At 45.2% G+C, this 22,181-nt stretch overlaps 1 protein-coding gene across 1 annotated transcript in view; it reads right to left on the bottom strand.

Moving 5' to 3' along the window:
- Positions 1 to 22,181, bottom strand: part of ANO2 (anoctamin 2) — a 421,412-nt gene that overhangs the window by 301,848 nt on the left and 97,383 nt on the right. The window contains exons 5-7 of the mRNA XM_029597539.1: positions 19,446 to 19,600; positions 15,164 to 15,218; positions 14,479 to 14,530 (exon numbers count right to left, since the gene is read on the bottom strand). Coding sequence (XP_029453399.1) covers positions 14,479 to 14,530; positions 15,164 to 15,218; positions 19,446 to 19,600 — 262 coding nt within the window. The remainder of the gene's footprint in view (positions 1 to 14,478; positions 14,531 to 15,163; positions 15,219 to 19,445; positions 19,601 to 22,181) is intronic.

Genomic DNA, 22,181 nt, shown 5'->3' with positions numbered 1-22,181 from the left:
AAGTTGCGCCTGCCGGCCGAGTGCCAACACGTGATCCCCCGGCACAACCGCTGTGCCGGAGGCCCCAGTTCCCGCCCCCACCCCTTTCACAAAGCCCCGGGACATACGCGCATCCCGGGGCTTGCGCGCATCACCGGGCCTTTGAAAATCTGGCCCTATATGTGGCTTGTGAAAAGGGGGCCTCCCTGTGCAGCTCCTCAAGCTTAGAGTTCATCACCCGCTCATAAGAACAGGTGCAGAGCAGAACTACAACAGCTCGTATTTCAAACCAACAGGCAAATAAATACATATTCAAATTGTGGTGAAATGAAACGGCCTCCACTACTGAACACTTTAAACCCTGTGTGAAGTAACGCAAACCCCTGCAAAAAAAACAAAAACCAAAACACCTAGAACCTTTCCGTACCATAGCATAACAGCACTAACCCTCAGGATTCAAACAGCAGCAGCCTTATCTAAGAAAAGGCAGCAGGGCAAACCTTCCACCAGGCCCTAGAACACTAATACACCACCTGCTAGGCAAACTGCTACAAATCCCACAGAGAAGCTGCTCGCTAGCCGAAATACTGCACCTCTGTCACACATCTGCAGCACAGATCCTTACCCAATACAGAATGAGGGACTGCAAATTAGAAACAGTAACCGCAGTAGTAATATCTAACACAGTAAGCTGAGAATATAACCCGAGTCGTGAGCTGTTTCAGCACTGCCTGACCCGGGTTAGAAATGCAATGGTTACTGATACAGTTAAGGGCACACTTAAACCCAAAGGCTTGTTTAAAATAATTTGTGTGAGCGGGGTGACGTCTCTGCTCAGTCTGACTCCATGGGAAGAGTATTCCACCGCGCGGTAAGGAGCCAAGTGAGGCTCGTGAGGAAGGCAAGCTGTCACGATCTGAAGGCAACAAAAAGATTTGAAGATGTAGCGGGGCATTCAAAGAAAAGAGCCTTAAAGGCCAACAGCAATCTTTTTAATTGGATGCGCCAAGAAAATGGGCGGCCAGCGAAGATGAAAGAAAGCGTGAGCAATGGGTTCTCTTGAAGCTGCTGTGGAGAGCATCCCGGCTGCGCTGTTCTGAGAAGACGATTGCAATGGCTGAGTGAGGTCTGGACTATGGCTCTGACAGCAGCGGCACCGGAAGCGTCCTCCTCTTACCAAAACAGCAGGTTACAGGTATCTTACTCCCGGCAGGGAGGTTGGGGGGGGGGGTGTTACATGTTTTTTAGGTGATCTGTGGGGAGGGGGAAAGAAAGGGAGACATAAAAAAAATTGGGAAGGGGGGGATGGGGGGGGTGCGATCTGCGACCCCAGAAAATTTAGTTTTAAGTCTTTGATGGTGGTTTGGGGGGCAGGGCATATTGGGGAAGAGGGCGGGAATCTGGACGAGGGCCCGCAAGGCGCGTTCTTTTCATGGAGTTACCCAATTAAGCAGCAAGTTATTTGGCCACGCAAGGCTGGATGATTAACCTTAACCGGTTATATTCAAAATGGCCGGTCAGGTTTGCATAACTTTAGGCGTGTATCCCGCTGACTATCTGGGACAATTTATCAGGCTGATTTTAGCTGGATAACTTGTCTGCTTGCCGGATAAGGGGTACATTTTCAAAAGTACGCGCGGGCGTCCTTGTGTGCGCAGTTCCCGGTGCGCGCACATGGACACAGATTTTATAACATGTGCGCGTCATCGCCATGTGCACACGGGTATCCACTCACGCGCAAGGGGAGGATTTTCTTTAAAAGCACGCGACGTCACAGTCAGGCCTTCCCCAGTTCTCTAACCCCCTTCCTCCCTTTTCCCCTCTCTGCCCTGACCCACCTAACTAATCTAATTTTTTTGTTTGTAAACTTACTTGCTCTCAGGAGCTAAAGGAAGTTCCGCGCCGGCCGGCTGCCGGCGCACACTTCACCAGGATAGCCCCCACCCTGCCCCTTTTCAAAAACGCGACACTTCTGCACATACCGGGAGATATGTGCGTGGCCGAGCCACTCTGAAAAGGCGCTCGGCACGCACATATCTCCCGGTATCTGTGTGCGACAGCCATTTAAAATTGCCCTGTTATTGAATATGGACTTCTATATGTAATGCTTTAACCCTTATCTTCATTAAAATCTGCTTCAAAGTGGCTTACTAACTACCAAAGGCAGAAGAGAAATTTCAGATTAAATTAAACCCTGAGTATATCTGCAAAGGAAAGCAACTGAACCAGGAACGTGCTTTCCATTTGTTCATTTCTGAGTTAAATAAATCAACTAAAATATAATCTGATTATACTTTTAAAAAACTATTTACTTTCAAAAAGCCAAATTATGTTTTAATTTTCATATCTATTTAAAAAATAAATGACATCATGTTTCCTATCGCTAAAACCCAGCTGTAATTTACAAAAAAGCATTGAAGCTAGAATAAATAATGAAACATCTCACGGACCTTCCCCTTTTGTCATACATGGAAATGACGGCAGAAAAGGACCAATCGGTCCATCCAGTCTGCCCAGCAAGCTTAGGGCAGTATCTGCCGCTTCATACAAGTCACCCCCCATACTTTTCAGTTTCCCAGACCATCAAACACAGGGCCCTTGTTGGTTGCTGTTGAGTTCAATTCCCCATCACCTCTTGTCGTGGAAGCAGAGAGCAATGTTGGAGTTACATCCAAAGTTTCAAGCTTATTGGTTAAGGATAGTAACAGCCGCATCAGCAAGTTACCCCCATGCATATTTGTTTTCCCAGACTGTAAAATCCAATGTCCTTGTTGGTTGCTGTCTGAATCCAATTCCCCTTTTCCCCCTACTGTTGAAGCAGAGAGCAATAATGGAGTTGCATCAACAGTATGAAGACTTATTGGTTAAGGATAGTAATCGCCACATAAGCAAGTCACCCCCATGCACTCTTTTCTTAATTTCCTTCCTCCAGCCTTTAGGTATCCACAGTGTTTATCCCGTGCCCCTTTGAAATCTTTCACCGTTTCTGTCTTCACCACCTCCTCAGGAAGGGCATTCCAGGCATCCACCACTCCCAAGAAAAAATATTTCCATCCTGATGTTTTTTGTCAGTCGTCCTTCTTGAAGTTTCATTTCGTGACCCCTGGTTCTACTGATTTGCTTCCAACGGAAAAGGTTTGTTTTGATTGTGCATCATTACATGAGTACAAGATGAGCTGAACTCTTCCTAGCACCCCCTGAGATTTTAAGAAACCAGAGATCCGAACATCTCCCTCAGAGTTCTGCTGTCACAGCCAAATCTAAAGCCCTTAATCCCCAAAAGTCAAGCGATGACAACACATTTCTGAAGACCGTCAGTACCCCTGTAGGTCTCACAGTGCTGTATATAAATATTTAACTTTCCTTTCTAAATCTCCACAAGATTTTCGCTTAACATGAGACTTGTATTTTCTGCAGATGTACAAAATATGTTTTGCTCAGTTCCTTTCAATCATGTGCTACCTGTGCACAACAAGCATGAAATCCATAAACCTCGCCTGGCGTCTTGCCACTCGGGATACCCTTTTTCCCCACTCCTCCAGTTAGTAAAACCTGACAGGTATGCATCCATTCTCATTAGAATGCAGGATTTCAGCATTGTGTTAAAATGGTTTTGATAGAAAAATAGTTGAGGAACTCACAAATAATTAAGCTAATTGTATTATTCACATTGCAATGAAATGGTATAAAACAGCCAGTAGCTTAAGCCTCTCCCTGTATCCGCTCTCCTTACAAAATTATACCCACACTCACAACAGTAAAACCATCAAAACACATTCTTGGAAACTGAGAGGCCGCAGCTTTATTGACAGCAAAATATTACTGAAATTTTCCCAGCCAGAAATTTGCAATAATATCTCCAAAATTGCCCCCATGGTCATCTCCTAGAACGATGCACCACACCAGGTCACCCAACCTGCAAGCACTGGCAGTGCACACTGCCCACCCAGGAGGCCCCCACAACCCACAGTAAGGAGTCACACCAGATCCACTCAGGCTTCCCAGCATTGACTATTCAGCCCACCTGGCCATCCCATCAACACTCCCCCTGTCCCAAATTGTGCTTGGCTATTCCGCCCAACCAACTGCAACAACCAACTTGAAATTACAATGATATAACCCAAAAAAAAGAGGACAGGTGGGAGGGATACGAATCAGTAAAGATTACTGGATGGCAAATGAGCAGGAGGCAGACTCTCCCGCCACCCTTCATACAGCCCTAAGAGACAACCCTTTTTCCCTTGGCCAATCAGAAAACAGAAATGACTGCTGATTGGTTTGAATGCCCCAGGGGAGAAATCGGCTCCCTCTGTAAATGGTCTTACTGCCAACTGCCAAATCCTCTTCCGAAGGAGCAGACGAGATAAGGCCTGGTGCCCACGTTATCATGGGATCCAGAGACCCAGCCCAGTCTGCCCTGTTCAATAGTGCTTCATGAGACTTTTCCTTCTGCCACCCCTAAGCACTATCAATGCTGAGGGCCGTAGCACCACCCCATCCCCAGGGCCTCAGATCATTGACCCCATGACCTGCAGTTTCTTCCTCCACCTCTTTCCTCTGGCTTGATCCTCCAATTCAAGCTACCCCACACCCAACCAACCTGAAAGCTTTCACCCCAGTGTTAGCGCTGCTGATATCACAAGGAGCCTAAGCAGGCAGGACTGAGTAATCTCATGAACCCACGCTCACAGGCACTGGAGCGGCCTTGCCTCCTCCTAGACTCCATGCGAGCTGAGTTCCTGCTGATACAGCAGCCCTGACACTGGAGCCAGAGCTCTGAGGCTGGGGGCAGAGGTCTGCAGGTTTGCATAGTGCGGGAGCAGCAGGATGGAGCTGGGGACCTGCAGGAGGGAGGACACTGCCATAGGTGCAGCCTCGTGTGCCTGAGTATAAATCCACTCTTGGAAAGTCCTATTACTGTGCCGTTATATCAAAGTCATTAATGCATAAGTCCAAGAGGGGGACGTTTTCCTTTTAAACATTTTTCACAGGAAGGCGTTTTGGTTGCTTATTTAAGTCATTTCTACAATTGTTTTGCCTGCTTGGAAACCTCATTAGTTCAAGGAGGTTAAATGTACAACTGCATAATTAATGAAAGCACGTTACTGATTAAAGAGAGTTTAAAAACGGCTAAATAGGAAACACGAGCCTAGCATGAGAAGTTGCCTTAACACCAATGTATAAAAGGAATGAGCGGTTTTTTAAAATGGTATGCGAAATGTAGACGACATTTCCTAGGTTGGTTCGTGTCAGTCTGAAATGAAAAAGAAAAAAAAACGAAGGAAATTTTGTTGTTATTTTTCTCCTTCTCTGCATGCTGTTTACTAATGATACCACACTCAAATGCACTTAAATTCTTACGAATTTCAGAGGGATTCAAAAACTAGTATCTACTATTGAACCACAAAATCACCTCATAAAAAAATATTTTTATAGAATATTTACACTAGATACCCATTTGGGAGATTAAATTATTTTTGAAAGCTTTAAAGTGGAGAAAGATCCTTTTATCAGGTGCTTTTGTGGTTCAATAGTAGATGCTGTTTACTAATAACATGCACTAAAAAAACAACAAGAAATAAACAGAATCTAAGGAAATGGGATGGAAAAACTTCTGTATAACGCATCCAGAGAATCTCCTTCTGGACAGGTTCATTCACTGATTCCTGAAACCAGTTCCCATCATTTGGGAAAGGAATGCTAGTGGTGCAGTTACTACGGTCTCGCCCTAGTCCTGCCAGCACACCTCAGTCCGCACCTGCCTGCCCCGGCCTATTCAGGTCCTGGGTAAGGCCTCCCTTGCAAGGAGAGAAGCAAATTACCAGCTCTTTTGTTATAGGAACACCAGAATCTGTCTCTTACCTCTGACATGGGGATACATCTGGTTTGCTCTAGTTCTCCCAAGGACAAAAGGATTGTCCCTTAGCTCATTGTTAAAATACACGAATCCTGTCCTGACTTGAATGCTATTATTCTAATACCTTAAGCAAGCACTGAATGGTTTACGCCACATAATACCTTTTTGTCAATAACTGTAGTCATCTTTTTAATCAAGTGGAAGAATCAAAAGGCATTGATACTCAGAACATACAAAGTCTGTTCATTTGGCATCAATTTGAAAGGATGTAGAACGCGTTCATAAGCATCCTATTCCCTTTACTCATTTAGCCTAACAAATATATTATCAAGCTCAGCTACCCTTTTAGCAAAGAGCATATTTATCCATCACAAAATGATATTGACATGTGTTTAAACATTTATATACATCTTTAATCCACGTACTTTCATTCTAACAATGTTTAAGTCGGTTCAGCTGCTCTAATAGGAAGCCATCTGCTTAGAGCTGCCTGGATTCAGTCAAAATAATTAAAAGGCATAATCTTTGGATTGGAAATATCAAATAACCAAATTGTAGAATTGTTTAAATTTTCTGACACAAAGAGGGCATGAAGCTTTAAGATCAGTCATGCACGCGATGACTTTCAGCATGCTTCCTGTCACTGTAATTTTGCACGCCACGGTTTAAAAGGTTAGTGATACTTAAGCACCCTATGTTCTTTTAGTTTGCATAGCACAAAGCTTTGCAGAAGTCTAACTGTTTCCATGAACGCTAAAGTTAACTCGTTCAAGACCCAGACAAATTTCAGACCTGCTTTAGCACTGCTCTGTTTTTTATCTCACCTCTCAAGTTTCTGGAAGTGCCTCTCTTCCCTCAATCAACCCACTCTAAATTCCTTGCAGGCCAATGGTTTCATTGTCCTGGGTACTCAGAGTGTCAAGATCAGGAGGATTAATCCAGGTGGCCCTTTTTCCAGTGCTACTGCTATTGCTACTAATATTGTTACCAAGCAGTCATCTGCTTGCCCAATCTCCAAACAAGTCATAAGAGCCACCTCTAAACCCACAAAGCCATGGTACACACCAGAACTTAAAACCCTCAAAAACACTCTCAGGCAAAAGGAGAGGCAATGGCGTAAGGACCCGACCCCACAACTCTCATCCATTTACAAAACAGCTCTACACACCTATAGACTCTCCACCCAAAAACACAAGCGTGACTTTTAAGCCAAAAAAAATCCACGACTACAGATACATCCCTAAAGTACTCTTCTCCTACATCTCCAGCCTTACTACCCCTATCCCCCCCCACCATCCCTGATTCCGACGCATCCTCCAAATGTGAAGAACTGGCCAACTACTTCCACCGCAAAATCACAACCCTCCTTCAGAGATTCCCCTCCTCTACCAACTGTCCCCCCATTACCCCACCTGCACTCCCTACACCTTCCCAACCAACTATGACTACCCTTGACTTGACCTCCCCCATAGAAGTTGAAAAATCCTGAAAAAACTCAAACCTTCCTCTCATCCCAATGACTCTATCCCTTCCAAAGCCTTACTAGCCATCCCCAACGCCATAGTCAGAGCGATTGCAGACATCATCAACTGCTCACCCATGGGTTGGTCCCAGACAATCTCAAGCACGCCATAGTCAAACCCCTCCTCAAGAAACCCTCCCTTGACCCGAATGACCCTTCCAATTTCTGCCCAATCTCCAACCTCCCTTTCATTGCCAAGCTAATGGAAAGAGTTGTTAACTCACAACTCATGGACTATCTCGAAAATCATGCGATCCTCCATACATCTCAATTTGGCTTCCGGAATTACTTCAATACAGAATCCCTACTCCTCTCCTTATCCGACCACCTTCTCAGAGGCATGGGCCAAGGCCACAGCTACCTCCTCGCCCTCCTTGATATTTCGGCAGCATTTGATACTATTAGCCTCCAGCACCTACTCACCCGCTTGGAAAGCATCGGCATCTCAGGCCTTGCCCTTACCTGGTTCAAGTCCTGCCTCTCAAACAGAAAATTCTCTGTTCAAATTGGTAACTCCACCTCCACCCCACAGCTGCTGCAACAAGGAGTCCCCCAAGGCTCATCACTCTCCTCCACCCTCTTCAACGTCTACCTTACCCCACTCTGCCAACTCCTCTCTGCCCTCAAACTTAAGTTCTATATCTACGCCGATGATGTCCAGATCATCATCCCTATACACAACTCCATCTCCGACACCCTTGAACACTGGGATAACTGCCTCACAGCCATCAACTCCCTACTCGCCAAACTCCACCTGGCCCTCAACACGAACAAAACTGAACTCCTGCTTATCTCCCCCCACTCTTCCCCCTCTCCCCTACTGTCCAACATCCCCAAGCCCAAACCCCTCTCAGCGCAACCATTTGTGAAGGATCTTGGAGTCATCCTTGATCAGCACTTAAGCATGAAGAATTATGTTAACTCTATTCTCAAATCTGGCTTTTTCAAACTCAACGTACTCAAAAAACTTAGACCGCTCCTACACACCCAAGACTTCCATACAGTAATCCAAGCCACCATCTCTTCCGGCGCCATTTTCCGTACTGAAAAACGATTCGACTGCAGGAGGTCGTTCTGGACCCCCGCTGGACCCCCAGGAACTTTTGGCCAGATTGGGGGGGGCCTCCTGACCCCCACAAGACTTGCCAAAAGTCCAGCGGGGGTCCGGAACGACCTCCTGCAGTCGAATCGTGTTGCCGTACGGCCGGCGCCATTTTCCGTACGGAAAAATGATTTGCGGTAGGAGATCGTTCCGGACCTCCGCTGGACTTTTGGCAAGTCTTGTGGGGGTCAGGAGGCCCCCCCAAGCTGGCCAAAAGTCCCTGGGGGTCCAGCGGGGGTCCGGGAGTGATCTCCTACGCTCCTGACGTCGAGGGACAAAAAAACAAAATGGCGCCGGCGCTACCTTTGACTGACAGGTCAAAGGTAGCGCCGGCGCCATTTCTACAATGCACGGAGGTCCGAGAGTGAAAGATCACACCGGGACCCTTCCTCTGGACCCCAGGTAATTTAAGGTATTTTGGGGGGGTTCGGGAGGGTGGGGGATTTATTTTAAAGGGTCGGGGTGGGTTTTAGGGTTGTTTTAGTGTGCCGGTTTTCGATTTACACGATTTACACGATTTACACGATATTTAAAAAACCCAAACTGCGACGATCCAATTCCCTCCCCCTCCCAGCCGAAATCAATCGTTAAGACGATCGATCACACGATTCACATCTCTACTCGTCACTCTCCTCGGTGGCCGGGCCCTGAACTCCTCGGCAGCGTCCTACCCACGCGGCACGGGACGCCGCCAACTCGGCCTCAGTGTTCGCCTCGCTAGGCGCTCGCACCTCTGTCCCCTTCTTAAAGGGGCCGTGGCAGGAAACTTCACCGCGGCCCTGGAAGATGACGTCACTACACTCAGGTATTTAAACCTGGTTCAGTTCTCTGCACTTTGCCTTGCCAACAGGTCAGGCTCTCGTTTGAGTGCGTTGTTGCTTGTTACTGATACTGCGATCCAGTTTGCCTTCCTGATCCTGTGTTCCTGTTTGCCTTCCTGTTCCTGTGCTCCTGTCCCAGCTCTGCTCCTGCTTCTGCCCTCGGACTACCTTCCTGGTTGTGACTCCTGCTTGGTATCTTGAATCCACTTCTTCGCTGCCTGTCCTGACCTCCGATCTGTTCCTGGTTACGCCTGTTTGCTGTCTGCCTCGACCCGGACTGTCTGATCCTGCCTTGTCTTCTTCTGGACTCCTCATTGAGAGAGACCCGCACCTAAGTCCTGCCGGCCCCGACACCTAAGGGTGCAGCCTAAGGGGAACGTGGGCTGGTATAGGTGAAGCTCCAGTAGGGTCTTCTCTGCCTGTACTGTCTCCTGATGGCGAGGACCACCGGGGTCCTGCCCTCGATGGTGGTCCCAACCTCATCTCGGTTCAAGGGTCCACATATACAACATATGAAGAACCTGGGTTTTTGAAATGTTTAAAAGTAAACAATTTTGTTGCATCCGGTCTTTTACCTTTTTTAGGACACTTTGTATTTCCTGAAAAGCCTCCCCTGTCTCCCGATCCATCTTAAAAACCAACTGAAGGTCATGCAGTCTCCCATACAAGATACACCCAAATCCTGTAGCACAGCGCAAAGAGGAAATAAATATAGATTAAAAAGAGCAGGAGACAAAGAAGAGCCTTGGGGAATGCCAGTCCTCACCGAGGTCCATTTGGACCTGACATCGCCAACCCAAACCTGTTGATAACTTTCTTCTAAAAATTATCAGACCTAGCGGAGAACTATACCCCCCCACCTCCTACCTCTGCTATTCTTCTATACATTATTTCATGTTGCAAGGACTCAAAAGCAGCAGAGATATCCTACAGGATAATTATCACATCCTGCCTCAAATCTAGAGCATGGAACACAAAATCAGAGACAGATAATATCTCACATTGACATTCATGGAGAATTTGATTATTTTCAATATGATCCACTAACTGGGTCAATTCCACCCTCTCAATTCCCTTACCCAGAGAGGGAAGAATTGTAATCGTCCGTTAGTTCGCTGGATATTTGGGCGGTGCCTTAGGTCCCTTCAGAATGGAACATACTGTCTCTCTCTTAAACTGGGAAGGTAGCAATCCTTCCTAAGAACAAAAGAACATGCCATACTGGGTCAGACCAAGGATCCATCAAGCCCAGCATCCTGTTTCCAACAGTGGCCAATCCAGGCCATAAGAACCTGAAAAGTTCCCAAAAACTAAGTCTATCCCATGTTACTGCTGCTAGTAATAGCAGTGGCTATTTTCTAAGTCAACTTAATTAATAGCAGGTAATGGACTTCTCCTCCAAGAACTTATCCAATCCTTTTTTAAACCCAGCTACACCAACTGCACTAACCACATCCTCTGGCAACAAATTCCAGAGTTTAATTGTGCGTTGAGTGAAAAAGAACTTTCTCCGATTAGTTCTAAATGTGCCACATGCTAACTTCATGGAGTGCCCCCTAGTCTTTCTATTATCTGAAGAGTAAATAACCGATTCACATCTACCTGTTCTAGACCTCTCATGATTTTAAACACCTCTATCATATCCCCCCTCAGCCGTCTCTTCTCCAAGCTGAAAAGTCTTAACCTCTTTAGTCTTTCCTCATGGGGAGCTGTTCCATCCCCTTTATCATTTTGGTCCCCCTTCTCTGTACCTTCTCCATCACAACTATATCTTTTTTGAGATGCAGCAACCAGAATTGTACACAGTATTCAAGGTGCGGTCTCACCATCGAGCGATACAGAGGCATTATGACACTTTCTGTTTTATTCACCATTCCCTTTCTAATAATTCCCAACATTTTGTTTGCTTTTTTGACTGCCGCAGCACACTGAACTGACGATTTCAATGTGTTATCTACTATGATGCCTAGATCTCTTTCTTGGGTGGTAGCTCCTAATATGGAACCTAAGATTGTGTAACCATAGCATGGGTTATTTTTCACTATATGCATCACCTTGCACTTATCCACATTAAATTTCATCTGCCATTTTGATGCCCAATTTTCCAGTCTCACAAGGTCTTCCTGCAATTTATTACAATCTGCTTGTGATTTAACTACTTTGAACAATTTTGTATCATCTGCAGATTTGATTACCTCACTCGTCGTATTTCTTTCCAGATCATTTATAAATATATTGAAAAGTACGGGTCCCAATACAGATCCCTGAGGCACTCCACTGTCCACTCCCTTCCACTGAGAAAATTGCCCATTTAATCCTACTCTCTGTTTCCTGTCTTTTAGCCAGTTTGTAATCCACCTATCCCATGACTTTTTACTTTTCCTAGCAGCCTCTCATGAGGAACTTTGTCAAACGCCTTCTGAAAATCCAAGTATACTATATCTACCGGTTCACCTTTATCCACATGTTTATTAAGTCCTTCAAAAAAGTGAAGCAGATTTGTGAGGCAAGACTTGCCCTGGGTAAAGCCATGCTGACTTTGTTCCATTAAACCATGTCTTTCTATATGCTCTGTGATTTTGATGTTTAGAATACTTTCCACTATTTTTCCTGGCACTGAAGTCAGGCTAACCGGTCTGTAGTTTCTCGGATCGCCCCTGGAGCCCTTTTTAAATATTAAATATTACATTAGCTATCCTCCAGTCTTCAGGTACAATGGATGATTTTTAATGATAAGTTACAAATTTTTACTAATAGGTCTGAAATTTCATTTTTCAGTTCCTTCAGAACTCTGGGGTGTAAACCATCTGGTCCAGGTGATTTACTACTCTTCAGTTTATCAATCAGGCCTACCACATCTTCTAGGTTCACCTTGATTTGGTTCAGTCCATCTGAATCATTACCCATGAAAACCTTCTCCAATACGGGTACCTCCCCAACATCCTCTTCAGTAAACACTGAAGCAAAGAAATCATTTAATCTTTCTCTAATGGCCTTATCTTCTCTAAGTGCCCCTTTAACCCCTTGATCATCTCCCAAGTTCTTTAAAACCCAAAGAGGGCACACATCCAGAGGACTGAATGAGGAACCCAACACTGAAAGAGTTTCTGCCACCTCCGTAGTGGCAGGCTTCAATAATTGGCCATGTTCAGCTGTCCCCGCATGGCCTGATAACTATTCATCTGGAGCATTCTGGGGAGGAACTATTTAAGCAGCTAACTTAGGGCCAGATTTATTAAGGCTTTTCTCCAATTTCGTGTCTATGGTAAAAACCCTTAGTGAATCAGGTCCTTAGCCAGATAATTAGCAATATTTAGATTTATCCAGTTAAGTTGGCTGGATGAATTACACGGTTTTTACATGCGTGGCCCTTTGAAAATCGGGCCAACAGTGGCTTGGGGAGTTCATGCCTCTGTTTTGTCTACTTTGCCCAGTCACAGTGCCATGGGCTATTTTCCATTCTTGGTGCCATTTTATTCCACTCTTGATGTCTTGGGTGCTTATTCCTCCACTGCTGATGTGTGCCTGCAAGTTTCAGTAAACTTGGATAGAAAACTCCAATTTTAGAGCCAAATAGGAATAATGGAAAATGAATGACCAAATGACGTGAAAGAACAAATACATTTTTTTGGCCCCAAACAAATGAAATGAATAACTGAGCCAACAAATTGAAACAAACTTTTTTTTCCATGTACACCCCTAGAGGATAGGATCACATATTACCACAATTTCATAACTTCTTGGAAAATTAAATATCTGCAAACAAGTTGCACAGTAGATCACACCTCTTTATCAAAATAACTTCATACATTTCCAATTAACTTTTAAGAATTCTAGTTCCTTCTCCAGATCATTGCAAAATAAAATTGGATAAACCAATGAAAATTGTCACATGTTTTAAGTGCAAAATGTTTTCCATATGGAAGCCATTAAAAAAAAAGTGTTTGTAGAGCCTTCCCTGGTATTTGTAGTCTTTAATCAGGTAAAGAGCCGGAATCGATTCTGAACATAAAGCACCCCCAGAGCACTAGCAGACCTCAGTGCTGTCCCGCCTCACAGTGCAGACACTTAGCACCTGCAGAAAACTCACAGCTTACTCATCAGAAGGGCGAGCTTCAAGGTGGTTCATGCAGGTCAAACAATGTTTTACCCCCGCTGCTCGGCCATCAGGAAACTGCCCAAGCATTGATCCACAGCACGAACAGCTGTGCTGACAGGAGACGTTCCAGGGGGCCGTGTTTAGGTTGGTGGAGGGAGACTGCATTTTTAAATCTTTCTGCGTGTGCTTTCCCAGCAAAGATAAAGCAGGTACGAGTGACCGGAAGTATTCTGTCCCCATGGCAATTTTGAAAGGGGAATTCTTGCCTGCAATGCCTTTGAAATCGATGCAGAGCCTGGGGGGGGGGGGGGGGGGGGGGGGAATTTGTTCTGATTCTGTTCCGGTGCAGGCAGTTTGCAAATTGCCCCCTCTCCCCAAATATGCCATTAGGGTAGGGTGAGCAATCTGATGCCCTCGCATTCTCACATGTCAGTTTCTTACTTCTGCTGTATTTTAAGGGGGGTTTGTTTTGTTTTGTTTTATGCAAAAACCAATCTTCTCAATAGATGTTGCTTTAAAAATGAAAACCTTCTAGCACTTAAGGAACATTAGTAGGAACACAACATGTCTCAGCCCCTCTAGGGAGTGACCACAATGCATTTATTTGGAATTTGTGTCAATCGTCAAGTTGCTCAGTGGAGACCTCTGAGTGATGCAGGCGAGCATGCCTGCTATACCACAGGCCACATTTGCTTGGTTTATTTATTACTTCTTCTTTTGTACATTTTTTATTGCAAAAAGGAGATAATGTGTAAAGCTTGGATTGTACTTTTGAGTTTCGAGGACATCATGACCAATGACATTTATTGACTTGGGTTACCCTGCGGAAGCTTATCACAAAGTTTTCAGACTTCAGTTTTCATTCTGAGCTTACTCAGCCTCGCCCAGACAGGTAAAAGGGCCTTTATCTACACCTTTCAAGAATGAAAAAAAATCTCCTCAGCTGAAGTTAATTAAGACCAGAGCAAAAGCAGGAAATCTCTTACTAGCCACCATACCAATGTCCTAGCAATTTCAGCACAGTGCAGAATTATTGCAATAACATTGTTCAAAGCCTCGCCAAAGAAAGTGATGCATGCAGCATAAATTCATCCTTACCCATACTGTATTTGGCTTTTATACAAGACGTGCGCTTTAAGATTTCATACACCTAAGGAAAGAAGGAACAATGATACAAATGATTCTGCTGGATTATCGGAAACTTAGAGGAAGAGACATAGACAGACCAACATGTGGTTAGATACTGCTACTCCTAGTTACAGAAAGCATGTGGTGTGAAAATGAAGACTAAGAGAATGTGATGCAAACATTAGGGAGTATATCAACATGATTATTTAATGTAAATGTACTTGCAGCTGGTAATAAATAGGGACACTGTGCTGGCAGGTTTCAATTGAAGGCAACCCGCAGTAATCTTGTGGTTGCATTAATGGAGATGCCACTAACTATGGCTTGCCCCGGGAGGCTGCTGATAGCCACTGTTGGCACTATAGAGTTTAATTCCAGCTCTGATACAGCACCAGCTAGTTAAAAGTGGCAGACCTATACTGAAAACTTGCACCACTCCAGCTGCAATCAGGCCATGCTGGACATCACAGTATTCTGCAAGCTGCCCCAGGAGTGGGTGCTGGATGCTGAGGTAGCAGCACTCGGATGCACGTTCATATTGCCCTGAACCACTCTCAAATCAAGATGAAGTCTGCTAGAACAGCCAGGTGCGCTGCTGTCTGACTCCTGACACATTAAGAGGCTCTCACAATGCTGACTTCGTAGGTTTACTTACTATTCGACTGCGGGTAGCATTGTCAAAAAATGTATCTTTGTCTTTAATGTTGTACCTAAGGACATCAAGAAACAAACAGCATCAATTACACATCCAGAAGTGAAACTATCACATCTTACATGGGGAGGGCATAGTGATCTATTCTGCGTGTACACTGTGCACCAGGACTTTACCGAGTATATTCAAAGCCAGCTTGACATTCCCTGGGTAAGTGGCTCAGTATATGCACACATGTGTTCACAAAACATTACATCTTCTCTTTGGAGGACGTAATTCACACGTGTGTGCTAATTTGCAGATTTTTTACAATCAAAAGTGCCAATACCGTCCCCAGAAAGCCTCTCCCCAGTGTGTATGAAGCACGTGTGAAAACGGGTTACACGTGCACGTTTAGAGCTGCCGTTTACATGCATAAAACCGGATTTTACGTGCATGAATGGCTTTAAAAGTGACTCCCCCCCGATAGGTACTGTAGACCTGATAAGGATGGACTCTGTTAAGTTCAGAATGATTTCACCGAAAGCATAAAATCAAAGAGAGAGACGCTTCAGGACAGCCCTGAAGATGTTTCCCAGAAGAAGAATAAAAAATCCGCTTTGATTCCCTGCAGTTCTGTTTGTTTTCTTCAAATCTCAGGGGGATTCAAGCAAAGTGCTGGTGAAAATATTGCGCACATTCAGTTTGCATTTATTACAGAATTTCAGCAGCACAGAGACAACAAAAGCCTGGCGCACTCTAACTAATGTCAGACTTCAGTTGGTAGGAGCCCTGCTGGAATGGCGAATCAGAGATTCAATAGCACTGAGATTACGTGAATCTGCCTGGGAATTGAAGGGCTGAAAAAATATCATTCTTCCTCTGTATCGCACAGCCCCCAAACTCAACCATCTGTAATAGTAAATGTCCTGATAAAAAGCATCAACCCCACAACAGGATTCTTACCTCTAAACCTAAACTGACAGCAAAACCTGAGGTGCGCCTTTTTATTGTCAAGTTGTAATGGGATTTCTCCTGCTATTCTAACCTGTTCTGCAGCGTTTTATCATGAAGCTGCAAATCACCTCTGTTTCTTTAGAGCTATTATAATATGGATGAATTTCGTAGTCAAAAGGGTGGGTAGTAAGTCCAGAGAATAAATAAAAATATTAAAACCGTCCACCAAATATGCAGGCAAACTTGCGTATGCAGGCATTCCCACGGGCAGGGCTGGGGAAGGGTTTGCACTGACGTGCAGTCGTGTACACTTTCGACTTTTCAAACGCACGCGCAGAGTTTTTTTTTTCCTGAAAAACGCTCGTCTTACACATTTAGGAGGTGTGAACGGTGTGTGGGTATTTTTGGTGGGATACTTTTCAAAGGGGGACGTATGTAGGTGGATATACGCTCCCTTCGAAAATGAGTGTAAAATCTGTGGGTAAAAAAGTACTCACAGACTTTACACCAATGTGAGCAGTAACAAAATTACCCCCCTAAAAGAGCAGTGGGCTGAGAAGCCTAACCTTGCCGGCCATGGGCTATACTTAATTGGAATCTGTTGCACTAAGATATGCCTGGAACCAAGGCAGTCCTGCATGAACAGAAAAGGTGCAGCGCCCCAGCCTTCATGGAGCAGGCAGGACAGACATGGAGAAGACGCGTGGCCATAAGAAGAGCTAGGGAAACCCCGAAAGGGAAAAAGGGGCATGGGGAGACAGGGGAAGCTGTCACGGTGAACCGGTTCCTTCCATGTAGACGAGCGAGAGAAGGGAGATGTCAGTGTGTGCCGGCAGCCGGCTCGGTAAGTTACCTGGGCTGCTGCCGGAGCTTCTCCACTGCTGTTCTCCCAGCAGTCAGAGCCAGTCACGTCCAGTGCTCGGCGCAGGCTGTTTCCCCCTCTCACTCAGCCTGGGGATAAGACAGAGGCTGGAAGGACCCAGAGAAGGAGGCTCAGGAGGGGGCGAGGAGCTTCTGTGTGCAATGTATGTGCTGCACAAAAAAGGGGACCCAGCTGCCTGCGTCCTGCATGCTATCCATTAATTTTACCAGCCTCCGGGGCTCAGGAAGAAGAGACATGTGGAGGGATCTAGTGAAGCTCGGTTTAGGGTCTGGCAGCTAAGATTTAATGCTAAAAAAGGCAGAGTTATGCATTTAGGACGCAGAAACTGGAGGGAGAGGTGCAGTATAGGGGGTGAAATTTTAAGCACAAAAAAAGAGCAGGATCTGGGAGTGCTTGCATCTTAAGGTGGCCAAACAGGTGGATATGGTGATAGCAAAAGCTAGAAATTTAGAAACATGATGTGAGATAAAAAAAAACATATGGCTCGTCTATTCTGCCCATCCACACAATTAATTTAGCTTTAAAAATTGCCATCATAGCTTGGCTGCACGGGGAGAGGAATGGTCAGCAGAAAAAAGTGAGGTGATATTGGCCCTGTATAGGTCCCTGGAGAGGACGTAAACCCACTGGAGTCAGACCAGAGGGTGGTTACTGAGGTCTCATACGGAGACTGCAGCTTTGCCTCAAATCCGGCTTTTCTCACGGCCCACCTGTACTGCGGCCATGGCACATTGAGATGGGGGAGATATGAGAGAGACATTTAAATACCTCCAAAGTTTCCCATGCACAGGAGGTGAACCTCTTTCAGTGGAAAGGAGGCTGTAGAACAAGGGGTCATGGGATGAGGCTGATAGAGGGTAGACTCAGGAGTAATCTTAGGAAATATTTCTTTCCAGAGAGGGTGGTGGATGCATGGAACGGCCTCCCAGTGGAGGTGGTGGAGACAAGGACAGTATCTGAATTCAAGAAAGCATGGGACAAACACAGGGGATCTCCAAGAGAGGGGTAGGGGCTATAAAGTTTGGTGGATGGGTAGACTAGGTAGGCCATAATGGCCTTTTTCTGCTGTCACGTTTCTGTAATTCTGCTCAGAAAGAAGCTCCTACATGTACGAGAGCCATAGCTGCTGTCTTTTGTTGCTGGGAAGTGCTGAGAGAGCAAAGCCCCAGGTGCTGGCCTGGATTTGAGCATCAGGCAGTGTGAAATTTCAGTGGCACACCTGGTCGCGTCTGAAGGCAATGCTCCCGAATACTCAAGTACTCGCTGAGATAATAAATGTTACTGCACGGTTTTATGTTCTACATTTGTAATGCCTCTCTCATAGAAAGGTGAAATTTTGAAAGCGCAAGGCACGCATCAGTTAGGGGATGCGCGAATGTGTTGAGCTCGCGCACGCAGCCCGCCTTTTAAAAGCTGTCGAGATATGCGGTGTCTGTCGAAGCACGCACATCTTGGAACTCTTCAGAAAGGGGCGTGGCATGTTCCTGGCCTTTTGGGCCATGTAACTGAGATGTGCGCATAAATGCTTTCACGCCCTCCTGCTGCGTAACTTTACTTCTGCTATGGATGACGTATAAGAGGAAAAATAAAGCGAGGCTTTAAGGGTCAGGCTAACTGGGGAGAAGCAAGGCTATTAAACTGGGGGAGGGGGGGTTGAAAGACCCATCTCTTAACTTGGTGAACAGGAAACAAGCTGGTTTAGTGGCAATGGCGTCGGCGCGCGCCTCATTTAAAACCGCCCCACTTGTGCCGTAGAAGCAGCATTTGTGCGCACAGCCGGCCTCCTTTCTAACATGCGTGCATATGCTGCAAAAAAGCCAGGGCTCCGGGCATAGGCCGACACATGTGTGCTCGCTTGCCGGTCTGAAAGTTACTGGCATAATATTCTATTAGACAATTTCTTGAATTGAGGCCAAGGGTGGGCCATAAAGGGAAAGCTGCTATAAATCTGTCACGCAAATATTTTATATCAGTATAGTAGGCCGAAATCTCTTTTATAAGGAGTTTTAATAAACGGGTTTCATGATATTTTAAAATTAAAAACACAATCATAAAAGCATATAATTTTACAGAAGAAAAGGCCTGTAAAGTCCATCTCGGCTGCCCAATTTTCCATTTTTTGTAATCCCTTAGACCCCAGTTGATCTTTGAGTTCCCTATCACTTCCTCACAACTAACGATCCTCCGTGCTTGCGCCAGATTCTCTTCAGTTGCCATCACTACCTCCACAGTGAAACAGAGGCGCTTGTAGAGAATGAAAACCTGCGTTCGAACCAATCACCTTGGAATCAAAGAGAACATTCTGACCAGTTCAACCCGGCCGAGCCTCCCATGCAGAGTGTGGAAGGCTTAAGCTCGTTCGGCAAAACCCCGTCACCCTTTGTACGACAAGTTAAGCGGCAGTCATTATTATAATACAAAACACTTGTCAGTGTGTGCAAGAAAGGTTCTTTTTTGTATACTCACAAATGCATTTTTTCTCTGGAAAAGGGGTAGGATAAATGTTTCATCTTTGTGTTCTCACTCAGCTGTGGCACCTTGGGTTGGAGAGGCTTTGTGAACTTGTCCCAGATCTCATGGATCTTCCCAAGAAGGCCGCCTTCTTGCTTCACTTCGTACATCTAAATAGGAGAAACATACAAAGGTAACGAGAAAGCAGTACTGGGAGGCAAACCCTGCTTACTTTTCTGAGCCATCACAGCAAATGGAGGTGAAGACACTCTGCAGATGTTCTTAAAATCTGTCAAGCAAAGAAAACTATCAACCCAAAACAGGATGGGGCTGAAAAGAAGAACAATGAAATAGCTAGGTAGGGAAATACTTTATACTTCAAGAAGAATCGTTTTCTGCTCCAGGTAAATGCAGTTTAATTGCAGCATTCAAAGAGGAAGCATTTTTTCAATTTTTAAAATTTTACATTAGAAATTATTGATGCACCTGACTTGTACGACCTCATTTCAGCATAAGGCAAAATGCCAGCATTTCACTTTTCATCTCTCTCATGGTGTCTTCTTTGAACCAGATTAATCTATACATATGTATCAGATACGCGCGCTGGTGATAAGTAGCCTAGCAGACACTGCTGGTCCAGTGAATTTACCCTGACTTAGGACTCATCTCATGCAAACAAGGTGGCCTCCCTCTGCATCAACTGGACTGCGTATTGGGGTCAAATGTACAATGTTGATGATAAATGGACAAGATCTTAAATTGGATCTCACAGTTATATTGTTGCTGGTTTTCTACCACACACCTAACATAGCCTTCATAAAAGCAGCTCTCTATTAGTAATTGGTTCACGTTATAGATGGGTGGGAAAGTGCTCACTTCTATGCGTTTTAAAGGAAGGGATAAAAACCTCAAGGTCATGCTGGATCAGACCAATGGTCAATTAAGCCCAGGATCCTGTCTCCAACGAAGACCAGCCTAGGCCTCCTGGAAGAATCCAGAAAATCCCAATATGAAGTTCTGTTTTATGTTGCGATCCCCAAGAGGTGAAGATGCCAAGTCTGTCTGGCTAATAATTGTTTATGGACCTGCCCTCAGAAACCTGTCCAAACGTTTTCTGAATTCTGTTGTACTACTAGCCTTAACCATGTTTTCTGGCACAAGTGCCATAGCTTAATTGTGCACTGACTGAAAAAATACTTTATTTAAATTTAGTTTATATCTGCTATCTGTTAGCTTCAGGGTGTATCTTCTAGTCCTAGTACTACCTGACAGTGTAAATATCCAGTCTAGGGATGTGAATCGTTTTTTGACGATTTAAAATATCGTCCGATATATTTTAAATCGTCAAAAATCGTTAGAGCCGCGATACAATAACAATTCCCCCGATTTATCGTCAAAAAATCGTAAATCGGGGGAAGAGGGAGGGGAAGGGGGAGGGCGGGAAAACCGGCACACTAAAACAACCCTAAAACCCACCCCGACCCTTTAAAATAAATCTCCCACCCTCCCGAACCCCCCCCCAAATGCCTCAAATTACCTGGGGTCCAGAGGAAGGGTCCTGGTGTGATCTTTTACTCTCGGACCTCCGGTGCGTTGTAGAAATGGCGCCGGCGCTACCTTTGCCTTGTCATATGACAGGTCAAAGGTAGCGCCGGCGCCATTTTGTTTTTTGTCCCCCGACGTCAGGAGCGTAGGAGATCGCTCCCGGCCCCCGCTGGACCCCCAGGAACATTTGGCCCTGGGGGTCCAGCGGGCCATACGGCGTATGGCTGGCGCCATTTTCCGTACGGAAAAACGATTCGCGGTAGGAGATCGCTCCCGGACCCCCGCTGGACTTTTGGCAAGTCTTGTGGGGGTCAGGAGGCCCCCCCAAGCTGGCCAAAAGTCCCTGGGGGTCCGGGACCCGACTGACAAACTGAAGGGTATTAAATCCCCTGGACTGAATGGTATAAATCCCAGGGTTCTGAAAAAACTAAAAAATGAAATTTCAGACCTATTACAATTAATTTGTAACCTATCATTAAAATCATTCATTATACCTGAAGACTGGAGAGAGGCCAATGTAACCCCAATATTTAAAAAGGGATCCAGGGATGATCCGGGAAACTATAGACCAGTGAGCCTGACTTCAGTGCCGGGAAAAATCATGGAAACTGTTAAAAAATAATATTACAGAGTATTTAGATAGACATGGTTTAGTGGGACTTAGCCAGCATGGATTTACCCAAGGGAAGTCTTGCCTCACAAATCTACTACATTTTTTTGAAGGGGTGAATAAACATATGGATAAAGGTGAACCGGTAGATGAGAACATAAGAACATAAGAAAATGCCATACTGGGTCAGACCAAGGGTCCATCAAGCCCAGCATCCTGTTTCCAACAGTGGCCAATCCAGGCCATAAGAACCTGGCAAGTACCCAAAAACTAAGTCTATTCCATGTTACCGTTGCTAATGGCAGTGGCATTCTCTAAGTGAACTTAATAACAGGTAATGGACTTCTCCTCCAAGAACTTATCCAATCCTTTTTTAAACACAGCTATACTAACTGCACGAACCACATCCTCTGGCAACAAATTCCAGAGTTTAATTGTGCGTTGAGTGAAAAAAGAACTTTCTCCAATTAGTTTTAAATGTGCCCCATGCTAACTTCATGGAGTGCCCCCTAGTCTTTCTACTATCCGAAAGAGTAAATAACCGATTCACATCTACCCGTTCTAGACCTCTCATGATTTTAAACATCTCTATCATA

Source organism: Rhinatrema bivittatum, chromosome 4 (assembly GCF_901001135.1).
Source record: "Rhinatrema bivittatum chromosome 4, aRhiBiv1.1, whole genome shotgun sequence".
Taxonomy (NCBI): domain Eukaryota; kingdom Metazoa; phylum Chordata; class Amphibia; order Gymnophiona; family Rhinatrematidae; genus Rhinatrema; species Rhinatrema bivittatum.
This window is presented reverse-complemented; position numbering and strand designations above follow the sequence as displayed.